General features: G+C 50.6%; 1 protein-coding gene across 2 annotated transcripts in view; it reads left to right on the top strand.

Annotated features, from left to right (window-relative positions):
• Positions 1-13,100, top strand: part of LOC138798939 (oocyte zinc finger protein XlCOF8.4-like) — a 346,556-nt gene extending 333,456 nt beyond the window's left edge. Inside the window, exons 2-4 of one of the 2 annotated variants that reach the window (XM_069979566.1) lie at positions 8,436-8,557; positions 8,634-8,807; positions 9,742-13,100. In XM_069979566.1, coding sequence (XP_069835667.1) covers positions 9,789-12,038 — 2,250 coding nt within the window. In that variant the 5' untranslated portion in view covers positions 8,436-8,557; positions 8,634-8,807; positions 9,742-9,788 and the 3' untranslated portion in view covers positions 12,039-13,100. The remainder of the gene's footprint in view (positions 1-8,435; positions 8,558-8,633; positions 8,808-9,741) is intronic. The other variant, XM_069979565.1, reaches the window with a different exon arrangement.
• The last annotated feature ends 1,688 nt before the right edge of the window (positions 13,101-14,788 follow it).

The raw sequence follows: 14,788 nt of genomic DNA, 5'->3' as shown, positions 1-14,788 counted from the left end.
CCTCCATACTTTGTGTGTGTGACATCGCACCCTCCATACTGTGTGTGTGACATCGCATCCTCCATACTGTGTGTGTGTGACATCGCACCCTCCATACTGTGTGTGTGTGTGACATCGCACCCTCCATACTGTGTGTGTGACATCGCACCCTCCATACTGTGTGTGTGACATCGCATCCTCCATACTGTGTGTGTGACATCGCATCCTCCATACTGTGTGTGTGTGTGACATCGCATCCTCCATACTGTGTGTGTGTGACATCGCACCCTCCATACTGTGTGTGTGACATCGCACCCTCCATACTGTGTGTGTGTGTGACATCGCACCCTCCATACTGTGTGTGTGTGTGACATCGCATCCTCCATACTGTGTGTGTGTGACATCGCATCCTCCATACTGTGTGTGTGTGACATCGCACCCTCCATACTGTGTGTGTGTGACATCGCACCCTCCATACTGTGTGTGTGTGTGACATCGCACCCTCCATACTGTGTGTGTGTGTGACATCGCACCCTCCATACTGTGTGTGTGTGACATCGCACCCTCCATACTGTGTGTGTGTGTGTGACATCGCACCCTCCATACTGTGTGTGTGACATCGCATCCTCCATACTGTGTGTGTGTGTGTGACATCGCACCCTCCATACTGTGTGTGTGTGTGACATCGCACCCTCCATACTGTGTGTGTGTGACATCGCACCCTCCATACTGTGTGTGTGTGACATCGCACCCTCCATACTGTGTGTGTGACATCGCACCCTCCATACTGTGTGTGTGTGTGACATCGCACCCTCCATACTGTGTGTGTGTGACATCGCACCCTCCATACTGTGTGTGACATCGCACCCTCCATACTGTGTGTGACATCGCACCCTCCATACTGTGTGTGTGTGACATCGCACCCTCCATACTGTGTGTGACATCGCACCCTCCATACTGTGTGTGACATCGCACCCTCCATACTGTGTGTGTGTGACATCGCACCCTCCATACTGTGTGTGACATCGCACCCTCCATACTGTGTGTGACATCGCACCCTCCATACTGTGTGTGTGTGTGACATCGCACCCTCCATACTGTGTGTGTGTGACATCGCACCCTCCATACTGTGTGTGTGACATCGCACCCTCCATACTGTGTGTGTGTGTGACATCGCACCCCCCATACTGTGTGTGTGTGTGACATCGCACCCTCCATACTGTGTGTGTGTGACATCGCACCCTCCATACTGTGTGTGTGACATCGCACCCTCCATACTGTGTGTGTGACATCGCACCCTCCATACTGTGTGTGTGTGACATCGCACCCTCCGTACTGTGTGTGTGTGACATCGCACCCTCCGTACTGTGTGTGTGTGTGTGACATCGCACCCTCCATACTGTGTGTGTGTGTGTGTGTGTGACATCGCACCCTCCATACTGTGTGTGTGTGTGTGACATCGCACCCTCCATACTGTGTGTGTGTGTGTGTGTGACATCGCACCCTCCATACTGTGTGTGTGTGAGACATCGCACCCTCCATACTGTGTGTGTGTGTGACATCGCACCCTCCATACTGTGTGTGTGACATCGCACCCTCCATACTGTGTGTGTGACATCGCACCCTCCATACTGTGTGTGTGTGACATCGCACCCTCCATACTGTGTGTGTGACATCGCACCCTCCATACTGTGTGTGTGTGTGACATCGCACCCTCCATACTGTGTGTGTGACATCGCACCCTCCATACTGTGTGTGTGTGACATCGCACCCTCCATACTGTGTGTGTGACATCGCACCCTCCACACTGTGTGTGTGTGTGACATCGCACCCTCCATACTGTGTGTGTGTGTGACATCGCACCCTCCATACTGTGTGTGTGACATCGCACCCTCCATACTGTGTGTGTGTGTGACATCGCACCCTCCATACTGTGTGTGTGACATCGCACCCTCCATACTGTGTGTGTGTGTGACATCGCACCCTCCATACTGTGTGTGTGTGTGTGACATCGCACCCTCCATACTGTGTGTGTGACATCGCACCCTCCATACTGTGTGTGTGTGACATCGCACCCTCCATACTGTGTGTGTGTGACATCGCACCCTCCATACTGTGTGTGTGTGACATCGCCCCCTCCATACTGTGTGTGTGTGACATCGCACCCTCCATACTGTGTGTGTGTGTGACATCGCACCCTCCATACTGTGTGTGTGACATCGCACCCTCCATACTGTGTGTGTGTGACATCGCACCCTCCATACTGTGTGTGTGACATCGCACCCTCCATACTGTGTGTGTGTGTGACATCGCACCCTCCATACTGTGTGTGTGTGACATCGCACCCTCCATACTGTGTGTGTGTGTGACATCGCACCCTCCATACTGTGTGTGTGACATCGCACCCTCCATACTGTGTGTGTGTGACATCGCACCCTCCATACTGTGTGTGTGTGTGTGACATCGCACCCTCCATACTGTGTGTGTGTGACATCGCACCCTCCATACTGTGTGTGTGTGACATCGCACCCTCCATACTGTGTGTGTGACATCGCACCCTCCATACTGTGTGTGTGTGACATCGCCCCCTCCATACTGTGTGTGTGTGACATCGCACCCTCCATACTGTGTGTGTGTGTGACATCGCACCCTCCATACTGTGTGTGTGTGTGACATCGCATCCTCCATACTGTGTGTGTGTGACATCGCACCCTCCATACTGTGTGTGTGTGACATCGCACCCTCCATACTGTGTGTGTGTGACATCGCACCCTCCATACTGTGTGTGTGTGACATCGCACCCTCCATACTGTGTGTGTGTGACATCGCACCCTCCATACTGTGTGTGTGTGACATCGCACCCTCCATACTGTGTGTGTGTGACATCGCACCCTCCATACTGTGTGTGTGTGTGACATCGCACCCTCCATACTGTGTGTGTGTGTGACATCGCACCCTCCATACTGTGTGTGTGACATCGCACCCTCCATACTGTGTGTGTTACATCGCACCCTCCATACTGTGTGTGTGACATCGCACCCTCCATACTGTGTGTGTGTGTGACATCGCACCCTCCATACTGTGTGTGTGTGACATCGCACCCTCCATACTGTGTGTGTGTGACATCGCACCCTCCATACTGTGTGTGTGACATCGCACCCTCCATACTGTGTGTGTGTGTGACATCGCACCCTCCATACTGTGTGTGTGACATCGCACCCTCCATACTGTGTGTGTTACATCGCACCCTCCATACTGTGTGTGTGACATCGCACCCTCCATACTGTGTGTGTGTGTGACATCGCACCCTCCATACTGTGTGTGACATCGCACCCTCTATACTGTGTGTGTGACATCGCACCCTCCATACTGTGTGTGTGACATCGCACCCTCCATACTGTGTGTGTGACATCGCACCCTCCATACTGTGTGTGTGTGACATCGCACCCTCCATACTGTGTGTGTGTGACATCGCACCCTCCATACTGTGTGTGTGTGTGACATCGCACCCTCCATACTGTGTGTGTGTGACATCGCACCCTCCATACTGTGTGTGTGACATCGCACCCTCCATACTGTGTGTGTGTGTGACATCGCACCCTCCATACTGTGTGTGTGACATCGCACCCTCCATACTGTGTGTGTGTGTGACATCGCACCCTCCATACTGTGTGTGTGTGACATCGCACCCTCCATACTGTGTGTATGTGACATCGCACCCTCCATACTGTGTGTGTGTGACATCGCACCCTCCATACTGTGTGTGTGTGACATCGCACCCTCCATACTGTGTGTGTGACATCGCACCCTCCATACTGTGTGTGTGTGTGTGACATCGCACCCTCCATACTGTGTGTGTGTGACATCGCACCCTCCATACTGTGTGTGTGTGACATCGCACCCTCCATACTGTGTGTGTGTGTGACATCGCACCCTCCATACTGTGTGTGTGACATCGCACCCTCCATACTGTGTGTGTGTGTGTGTGTGACATCGCACCCTCCATACTGTGTGTGTGTGACATCGCACCCTCCATACTGTGTGTGTGTGTGACATCGCACCCTCCATACTGTGTGTGTGACATCGCACCCTCCATACTGTGTGTGTGACATCGCACCCTCCATACTGTGTGTGTGACATCGCACCCTCCATACTGTGTGTGTGTGTGTGTGACATCGCACCCTCCATACTGTGTGTGTGACATCGCACCCTCCATACTGTGTGTGTGTGTGTGTGTGTGACATCGCACCCTCCATACTGTGTGTGTGACATCGCACCCTCCATACTGTGTGTGTGACATCGCACCCTCCATACTGTGTGTGTGTGACATCGCACCCTCCATACTGTGTGTGTGACATCGCACCCTCCATACTGTGTGTGTGACATCGCACCCTCCATACTGTGTGTGTGTGACATCGCACCCTCCATACTGTGTGTGTGTGTGTGACATCGCACCCTCCATACTGTGTGTGTGTGTGTGACATCGCACCCTCCATACTGTGTGTGACATCGCACCCTCCATACTGTGTGTGACATCGCACCCTCCATACTGTGTGTGTGTGACATCGCACCCTCCATACTGTGTGTGTGTGTGACATCGCACCCTCCGTACTGTGTGTGTGTGACATCGCACCCTCCATACTGTGTGTGTGACATCGCACCCTCCATACTGTGTGTGTGTGACATCGCACCCTCCATACTGTGTGTGTGTGACATCGCACCCTCCATACTGTGTGTGTGTGACATCGCACCCTCCATACTGTGTGTGTGACATCGCACCCTCCATACTGTGTGTGTGTGACATCGCACCCTCCATACTGTGTGTGTGACATTGCACCCTCCATACTGTGTGTGTGACATCGCACCCTCCATACTGTGTGTGTGACATCGCACCCTCCATACTGTGTGTGTGTGTGACATCGCACCCTCCATACTGTGTGTGTGACATCGCATCCTCCATACTGTGTGTGTGTGACATCGCACCCTCCATACTGTGTGTGTGTGACATTGCACCCTCCATACTGTGTGTGTGACATCGCACCCTCCATACTGTGTGTGTGTGTGACATCGCACCCTCCATACTGTGTGTGTGACATCGCACCCTCCATACTGTGTGTGTTACATCGCACCCTCCATACTGTGTGTGTGACATTGCACCCTCCATACTGTGTGTGTGTGACATCGCACCCTCCATACTGTGTGTGTGTGTGTGACATCGCACCCTCCATACTGTGTGTGTGACATCGCACCCTCCATACTGTGTGTGTGACATTGCACCCTCCATACTGTGTGTGTGTGACATTGCACCCTCCATACTGTGTGTGTGTGTGACATCGCCCCCTCCATACTGTGTGTGTGTGTGACATCGCACCCTCGATACTGTGTGTGTGACATCGCATCCTCCATACTGTGTGTGTGTGACATCGCACCCTCCATACTGTGTGTGTGTGTGTGACATCGCACCCTCCATACTGTGTGTGTGTGACATCGCACCCTCCATACTGTGTGTGTGTGTGTGACATCGCACCCTCCATACTGTGTGTGTGACATCGCACCCTCCATACTGTGTGTGTGTGACATCGCACCCTCCATACTGTGTGTGTGTGTGTGACATCGCACCCTCCATACTGTGTGTGTGTGTGACATCGCACCCTCCATACTGTGTGTGTGTGTGACATCGCACCCTCCATACTGTGTGTGTGTGTGTGACATCGCACCCTCCATACTGTGTGTGTGTGTGTGACATCGCACCCTCCATACTGTGTGTGTGACATCGCACCCTCCATACTGTGTGTGTGACATCGCACCCTCCATACTGTGTGTGTGTGTGACATCGCACCCTCCATACTGTGTGTGTGTGTGTGACATCGCACCCTCCATACTGTGTGTGTGTGTGACATCGCACCCTCCATACTGTGTGTGTGACATCGCACCCTCCATACTGTGTGTGTGACATCGCACCCTCCGTACTGTGTGTGTGTGACATCGCACCCTCCATACTGTGTGTGTGACATCGCACCCTCCATACTGTGTGTGTGACATCGCACCCTCCATACTGTGTGTGTGTGTGACATCGCACCCTCCATACTGTGTGTGTGACATCGCACCCTCCATACTGTGTGTGTGTGACATCGCACCCTCCATACTGTGTGTGTGTGTGTGACATCGCACCCTCCATACTGTGTGTGTGTGACATCGCACCCTCCATACTGTGTGTGACATCGCACCCTCCATACTGTGTGTGTGTGACATCGCACCCTCCATACTGTGTGTGTGTGACATCGCACCCTCCATACTGTGTGTGACATCGCACCCTCCATACTGTGTGTGTGTGACATCGCACCCTCCATACTGTGTGTGACATCGCACCCTCCATACTGTGTGTGTGTGACATCGCACCCTCCATACTGTGTGTGTGTGTGACATCGCACCCTCCGTACTGTGTGTGTGTGACATCGCACCCTCCATACTGTGTGTGTGTGACATCGCACCCTCCATACTGTGTGTGTGTGACATCGCACCCTCCATACTGTGTGTGTGTGTGACATCGCACCCTCCATACTGTGTGTGTGTGACATCGCACCCTCCATACTGTGTGTGTGTGACATCGCACCCTCCATACTGTGTGTGTGTGACATCGCCCCCTCCATACTGTGTGTGTGTGACATCGCACCCTCCATACTGTGTGTGTGTGACATCGCACCCTCCATACTGTGTGTGTGACATCGCATCCTCCATACTGTGTGTGTGTGACATCGCACCCTCCATACTGTGTGTGTGTGACATCGCACACTCCATACTGTGTGTGTGTGACATCGCACCCTCCATACTGTGTGTGTGTGTGTGACATCGCACCCTCCATACTGTGTGTGTGACATCGCACCCTCCATACTGTGTGTGTGACATCGCACCCTCCATACTGTGTGTGTGTGACATCGCACCCTCCATACTGTGTGTGTGTGTGACATCGCACCCTCCATACTGTGTGTGTGACATCGCACCCTCCATACTGTGTGTGTGACATCGCACCCTCCATACTGTGTGTGTGACATCGCACCCTCCATACTGTGTGTGTGTGACATCGCACCCTCCATACTGTGTGTGTGACATCGCACCCTCCATACTGTGTGTGTGACATCGCACCCTCCATACTGTGTGTGTGACATCGCACCCTCCATACTGTGTGGTGTGACATCGCACCCTCCATACTGTGTGTGGTGTGACATCGCACCCTCCATAAGTGTGTGTGTTGTGACATCGCACCCTCCATACTGTGTGTGTGTGTGTGACATCGCACCCCTCCATACTTGTGTGTGACATCGCACCCCTCCATACTGTGTGTGTGTGTGTGACATCGCACCCTCCATACTGTGTGTGTGTGACATCGCACCCTCCATACTGTGTGTGTGTGTGTGTGACATCGCACCCCTCCATACTGTGTGTGTGTGACATCGCACCCCTCCATACTGTGCTCGGTGTGTGACATCGCACCCCTCCATACTGTGTGTTGTGACATCGCCCCCCTCCATACTTGCTGTGTGCTGTGACATCGCCCCCTCCATACTGTGTGTGTGTGACATCGCACCCCTCCATACTGTGTGTGTGTGACATCGCACCCTCCATACTGTGTGTGTGACATCGCACCCTCCCTACTGTGTGTGTGACATCGCACCCCTCCATACTGTTGTGTGGTGTGTGACAATCGCACCCCTCAATACTGTGTGTGTGTGACATCGCACCCTCCATACTGTGTGTGTGTGTGACATCGCACCCTCATACTGTGGGTGGACATCGCACCCTCCTATACTGTGTGTGTGACATCGCACCCTCCATACTGTGTGTGACATCGCACCCTCCATACTGTGTGTGACATCGCACCCTCCATACTGTGTGTGACATCGCACCCTCCATACTGTGTGTGTGTGTGTGACATCGCACCCTCCATACTGTGTGTGTGACATTGCACCCTCCATACTGTGTGTGTGTGACATCGCACCCTCCATACTGTGTGTGACATCGCACCCTCCATACTGTGTGTGACATCGCACCCTCCATACTGTGTGTGTGTGTGTGACATCGCACCCTCCATACTGTGTGTGTGACATTGCACCCTCCATACTGTGTGTGTGTGACATCGCACCCTCCATACTGTGTGTGTGACATCGCACCCTCCATACTGTGTGTGTGTGAGACATCGCACCCTCCATACTGTGTGTGTGACATCGCACCCTCCATACTGTGTGTGTGTGTGACATCGCACCCTCCATACTGTGTGTGTGTGTGACATCGCACCCTCCATACTGTGTGTGTGTGACATCGCACCCTCCATACTGTGTGTGTGTGACATCGCACCCTCCATACTGTGTGTGTGACATCGCACCCTCCATACTGTGTGTGTGACATCGCATCTTCTCGCCTTGGTCTCTTTACTGATAGTTCATTGTTCTGAATTGCAGATTGCTTGTTCCACGGCCGCTGGACGTTCTTTTCTCACCGTCTCGTCATGGAGAAAACTGATGACCTGACGGAGACAATACTGACCCTGACCCTGGAGATCATCTCCATACTGACCGGAGAGGTGCGATACTCTGCAGGACCTTCACAGGATGGAGGAGGGAAAGTATCTGCTGATATCTGTGTCTGTTCATACACAGGACCAAACCAACAACCTCACTAAGAAGTATGTGAACCCCAAGAGATGCCAATCCGGAGGCTGGAGCAGAAGCCGAGACCAAAGGAAGGAAACTCCAATATATTCATCTAAGAAGAGAGACCGACAGAAGATCCTGCAGCTCACCCACAGGATCATCCAGCTGCTGACTAGAGAGGTGACCCTGCTGGGACATTATACAGTAATACAGGAGGGGGGGGATGACTGGAGAGGTGACACTGCTGGGACATTATACAGTAATACAGGAGGGGGGATGACTGGAGAGGTGACCCTGCTGGGACATTATACAGTAATACAGGAGGGGGGGATGACTGGAGAGGTGACACTGCTGGGACATTATACAGTAATACAGGAGGGGGGATGACTGGAGAGGTGACACTGCTGGGACATTATACAGTAATACAGGAGGGGGGGTGACTGGAGAGGTGACACTGCTGGGAATGCTGGGACATTATACAGTAATACAGGAGGGGGGGGATGACTGGAGAGGTGACCCTGCTGGGACATTATACAGTAATACAGGAGGGGGGGATGACTGGAGAGGTGACACTGCTGGGACATTATACAGTAATACAGGAGGGGAGGGGGGATGACTGGAGAGGTGACCCTGCTGGGAATGCTGGGAGATGATAGAGTAATCCAGGAGGCAGCAGGCTGGGGGGGATGACTGTGTGACCATTGTGTGTGTCAGGTTCCTATAAGGTGTCAGGATGTGGCCGTCTATTTCTCCATGGAGGAGTGGGAGTATGTAGAAGGACACAAGGATCTGTACCGGGACGCCATGTTGGAGGATCAGCCGCCCCTCACAGCATCCGGTAAGAGGAGTTGTATGTATCATGAAATCTGAGCTATTATTTCTGTGTGTGGAAAGGTTCGGTGCTGCTGGAGGAGGCGGTGTGGGGGGGGGGGTTAGAGGAGGATTCTCCTTTTTCTGTAGATTTAGGTTAGTTGAGGCCACGACTCCTGGAGTTAGAGGAATTATAGTAAAGTATTCCAAACTGTTGCTGGTTCCTGTTGCGGGCTATGGTGAGGTGGTGGGCCTATGTAGCTGGTGACATCATGTAATACTTGGTGGTATCTAATCCTTTTAGGTTTCCGAGCAGCTGGATTTAGGAACAAAGATCAGAATAAGGAAGTGATGACATCCGCACCATCACCGAGATGCCAAGAACAGGAAGACGGCGAGAATAATGGGAATGGAGAAGGAATGACTGAAAAGTTGGACTCGCACAGTATGACCGGAGCAGACGCTACCACAAGGACACCATATCCGTCATGTGATAGAGGAAACGTCACAACGATCCACAACCCTGCAGATCAGACACTGTGTCGAGATAATCATTTCATTGAGGCACAATGGTCGTGTAAGGAAGGAAACTTTCCAAGCTCCATGGACCAAACTCCACATCATCTATTTTCTCTACAGTATCCAGTCTTGTGTGATGGAGGGAACCTCACAGACCCCAACATTTCTACACCTACAAGTCATATACAAGATCCAATAACTCATATTAAGGAGGAACCAACCTCACATGATGGAGGGAACCCCACAGACCCCAACATTTCTACACCTACAAGTCATATACAAGATCCAATAACTCATATTAAGGAGGAACCAACCTCACATGATGGAGGAAACATCACAGACCCCAACATTTCTACACCTACAAGTCATATACAAGATCCAATAACTCATATTAAGGAGGAACCAACCTCACATGATGGAGGAAACATCACAGACCCCAACATTTCTACACCTACAAGTCATATACAAGATCCAATAACTCATATTAAGGAGGAACCAACCTCACATGATGGAGGGAACCTCACAGACGCCAACATTTCTACACCCAAAGATCATACACAGTATACATTTTCCCCTCCTAAGGAAGAACCAGTTTCCAGTGATGGTGGAAGGCTCATGGGCATCCATGTCTATACACCCACAGATTTTACCCAGCATCTAACCACTCCAATTAAGGAGGAACCATTGTCTTATCATGAAGAAAACCTCATAGTCCTTGGCAGTCATTCACTCAAACACCAAAGGCAAAGACATCCAACTACTCATATTAAGGAGGAACCAGCCTTATATCAACAAGAGATCACAGACACATATGGTGGCATGTCCACAGATCTTACCCGACATCCATTTCCTTGTGTCAAGAAGGAGCTGGTCTCATGTAATGGGGATAGTCTCACAGTCTTGGATAATCATGCAGCTGAGGATACCACACAACAGTATCCATCTACTCACATTGGGAAGGAAACAGTCTCTCATGATGGAGGTAACCTCCCAGCCCCAGACTGTACTGCACCCAGAGATCATACACAGCAGTATACATCTATGCAGGAACCAGGGTTGGACCCAACATCATCTTTACTGAATCAAGAGTCGTCTTCACCGCTAGAACCACTAGATAAAAATGTGAGTAAGAAAAGAAAGAAAGAAGTAGAACAGAACTACAGCAATTTAACTTTAAGAGGCAAAAAATATTTCTGCACCATTCAGCGGACAACCAACTCATTGGAGATTGTCTATAACTGCCCCGAATGTCCAGCGTGTTTCACAAGTAACGTGGACCTGGCCAAGCACCAGCTCAATCACACAAGGAGATTGCCTTTTATATGTTCTGTATGTGGCCGATGCTTTGGGAGAAAAACAGATCTTGTTATACACCAGAGGACACACGGGGCAGGGGACACAGACTTGCATGGTTGTACACCTACTGATCTTAGCCAGATGGACAATGCTACGACTATAGATAGGGCCGAGCAGTATCGACCGACTCATGGTAAGAGCAAAGTCGACTCCTGTGATGGAGGAAATATCCCAAGCCCTGACTGTACTCCGCCCTCTGATCATACACATCAGTATCAATCTACGCCCCAACCAGTGTTACACAAACACCAATCATCTTCATCAGGGGAACCAGTAGACAAAAATGTGAGTAAGAAAAGGAAGCAACAACTGGAACAGAACTACAATGAAATCACAATAAGTAGCAAAAAATATTTCTGTACCATTCAGCAGACAACCAATTCTTTAGAGATTCTCTATAACTGCCCCGAATGTCCCGAATGTTTCACAAGCAACGTGGACCTGGCCAAGCACCAGATCATCCATGCGGGGGGGATGTCAATTATATGTTCTGTATGTGGCAGAAGTTTTGGTAGAAAATCTGATCTAATTATACACCAGACAACACACGGGAGGAGAGATGACTATGCTTGTCAGCACTGTGACCTTTCTTTTGCCACCCAGTTGTCTCTTTCCATACACGAAAAAACACACAAACAAAGAAAACTGCTTCTCTGCCCAGAATGTGGGAAGACATTCCCAACTAAGCAAAGACTTGCCAGACACATGGAGAAACCTCACCGATGAAAGACCATTGATGTGTCCCAAATCTGCAGATACCTTCAGAGACACCGAGCGATTTCTGCACCGACCCACAGCTGTAGAGACTTCTTCAGGGTGACCAAAAGACACTCCATGAAAAGAAAGAAGGCTTCAGATGTTCTGAGATACCTGACAAAGAGACAGTGCCAGGATGAAAACCTTATATGTTTTCATAGAAGAATTGTCAGGACGGTTCAGGGCACACAAAGGAAACGCTTACACAGACATGTGAAGCCCTGACAATGTTCCAATCCCACTGTCCCAGCCACTAGACCACCCTAAATGATGGCGGACAACCAGGTGGCGTTCCCTGCACTGAAATAGGGTGACATGTGAGACAAGACAAAAGACCACAACAAAGACAGACAGAACACAATGATGGATAGTCGGGAAAAAATGGGTCAGAACCAGGAGAATCAAAATATAGATCAGAATCACAGAGCCAAAGAATAGCCAGAAGCCGAGGTCAGAAGCAGAGATCAGAAGCCGAGGTCAGGTATAACGGGAGGTCAGGTGTAACGGGAGGGCAGAAGCCGAGGCCAGGTATAACGGGAGGTCAGGTGTAACGGGAGGACAGAAGCCGAGGCCAGGTATAACGGGAGGACAGAAGCCGAGGCCAGGTATAACGGGAGGACAGAAGCCGAGGCCAGGTATAACGGGAGGACAGAAGCCGAGGCCAGGTATAACGGGAGGACAGAAGCCGAGGCCAGGTATAACGGGAGGACAGAAGCCGAGGCCAGGTATAACGGGAGGACAGAATACACAGGGATAGGAGGACAGAAACAGCTACAACAAGTGTCACCTATAGCAGGGCTCAGGCCTAGGAAATGGCTGAGCTTTATGTGACTCCAGGTCCCGGCCTCAGAGACGATTGGAGCAAAGAAACGAGATTGGACCAGGCTGTCAGTCATCCAGGGCAGGGTGTTACCCGTATACCTGCTGGAAGAACTCTCCCCAGACAATGAGCAGGGAGTTACCCTAAATCAATAGCAATGCCAGAGCAGAATAAAACCATGTTCACACTAATAAAATGATACAAGAAAACAACTAGCGTGCACATACATTTAGCCGCTGTGATCGCAGCCGGCGACCAGAGCTTGAGAGTGTGGTTTTACAAGGTACAATCCTGACCCTAACACCCCCCCCCCCACGAGGGGCCACTGGACCCTCATTCCAACCACCAGGTTTGGAAGGGTATGTCTGATGGAATAGTCGAATGAGTTTTGGGGCATGGAGATCTCTAGCAGACACCCAAACTCGTTTCTGGGGTCCATACCCTTTCCAGTGGACCGGATACTGAATTGAGTTTTGCACTCTACGTGAATTCAATGCTTTTTCCACTTCAAACTCCAGCTCTCCCTGAACAACACCTGGACTAGGTGGAGTCTTAAAAACAACTGGTGAAACGTATTTCATGAGCAAAGATTTATGGTAGACCGTAAACACGAAGAGACCTGGGTAACTGCAGTTTATAGGATACTGGGTTAATGATTTTACATATGGACGGATAAAACGGGGGGAAAACTAATTTGAGGGTACTCTTAAGAGAAGATAGTAGAAAGCCATACTTTATCTCCCACAGCATAATTGGGCCCAGGCAAGCGCTTTTTATTTGCATATTGTACATGGCGCAGTTGGTCTTATGATTCTGAGCCCTGTGCACAGTCGCCGGATTACAGATTGGACTGAAGCATGATCAGACTCGTGACCACTAGCGGCAAAGTACGAATTACAGTAAAAGGGAGAGAGTCGTGTTGAGGAGTTCTCATAATTATTGAGGCCAAACTCGTCCAGTGGCAAGAATTCCCTCCACCTTTCCTGGCATTCAGAGACGTAACACCTGAGATATTGTTCTAAGGACTGGTTTAATCTCTGCCCATTGGTCTCATTGGATGAAAGTCGGAGGAGAAGGATCGAGAAATATCCAACTGGCCACAGAAAGCCCTCCAAAACCTCGACACGAACTGAACTCCCCTGTCAGATACAATATTGGACGGAATACCATGTAATCTGAGAATATGGTGAACAGACCTGCCATAACTTTAGCACTAGGTAATTTCTCTAACTCCTAGATGATCCTGGACGTACAGTTACACCTTGGAAGTCTGTCCTCAGACGACCTTGGGCGTAACTGTATGTCCAGGGCATTCTGCGGCTGCAGGGGTTAATAATACCATATAAAGTAAAGATGGCTGCTGATTTTCTCAGCAGCCATCTTTTACTCACCTGCAGCCCCCCCCCCCCACGCCTCCACAATAGCTGTGAGTGGCTGGTAAATTCAGAACCGCCAATCACAGAGATACCAGTGCATTATGCGCGAGACAGCACCCATTGCGGTTGTGCCTGGGTTCATGTGCCACATGACCCCCAATCACCTGGATTGTTAATAACAATTTGCCCCAAGATACCTCCCCTGCTTTAAACTGGGAAGGCCACCATTAGGGGTACCCTCATGAAATTAGCCTCTAAAATTAAAAGGGAACGGGAATCCACTTTGAAAATAAAATTTGAAGAATACGCAAAGTTGGTAGCACAACACAAACGCCACCCTGACCAGGGATTATTAGCTAAAGTGGAATTAGCCAGGACAGAACTGAACCTTTGCCTGACTTCCATAGCTGAAAGGAGCCTGCAGTGGACCCAATATAAATTTTTTAGCCAAGGGGACAAACCTGGCTTTTTTTAGCGGGGCGTCTAACCCCTAAATTTCGTCATGTGACAATCCCAAAATTGAG

Source organism: Dendropsophus ebraccatus, chromosome 8 (assembly GCF_027789765.1).
Source record: "Dendropsophus ebraccatus isolate aDenEbr1 chromosome 8, aDenEbr1.pat, whole genome shotgun sequence".
Lineage (NCBI taxonomy): Eukaryota > Metazoa > Chordata > Amphibia > Anura > Hylidae > Dendropsophus > Dendropsophus ebraccatus.
This window is presented reverse-complemented; position numbering and strand designations above follow the sequence as displayed.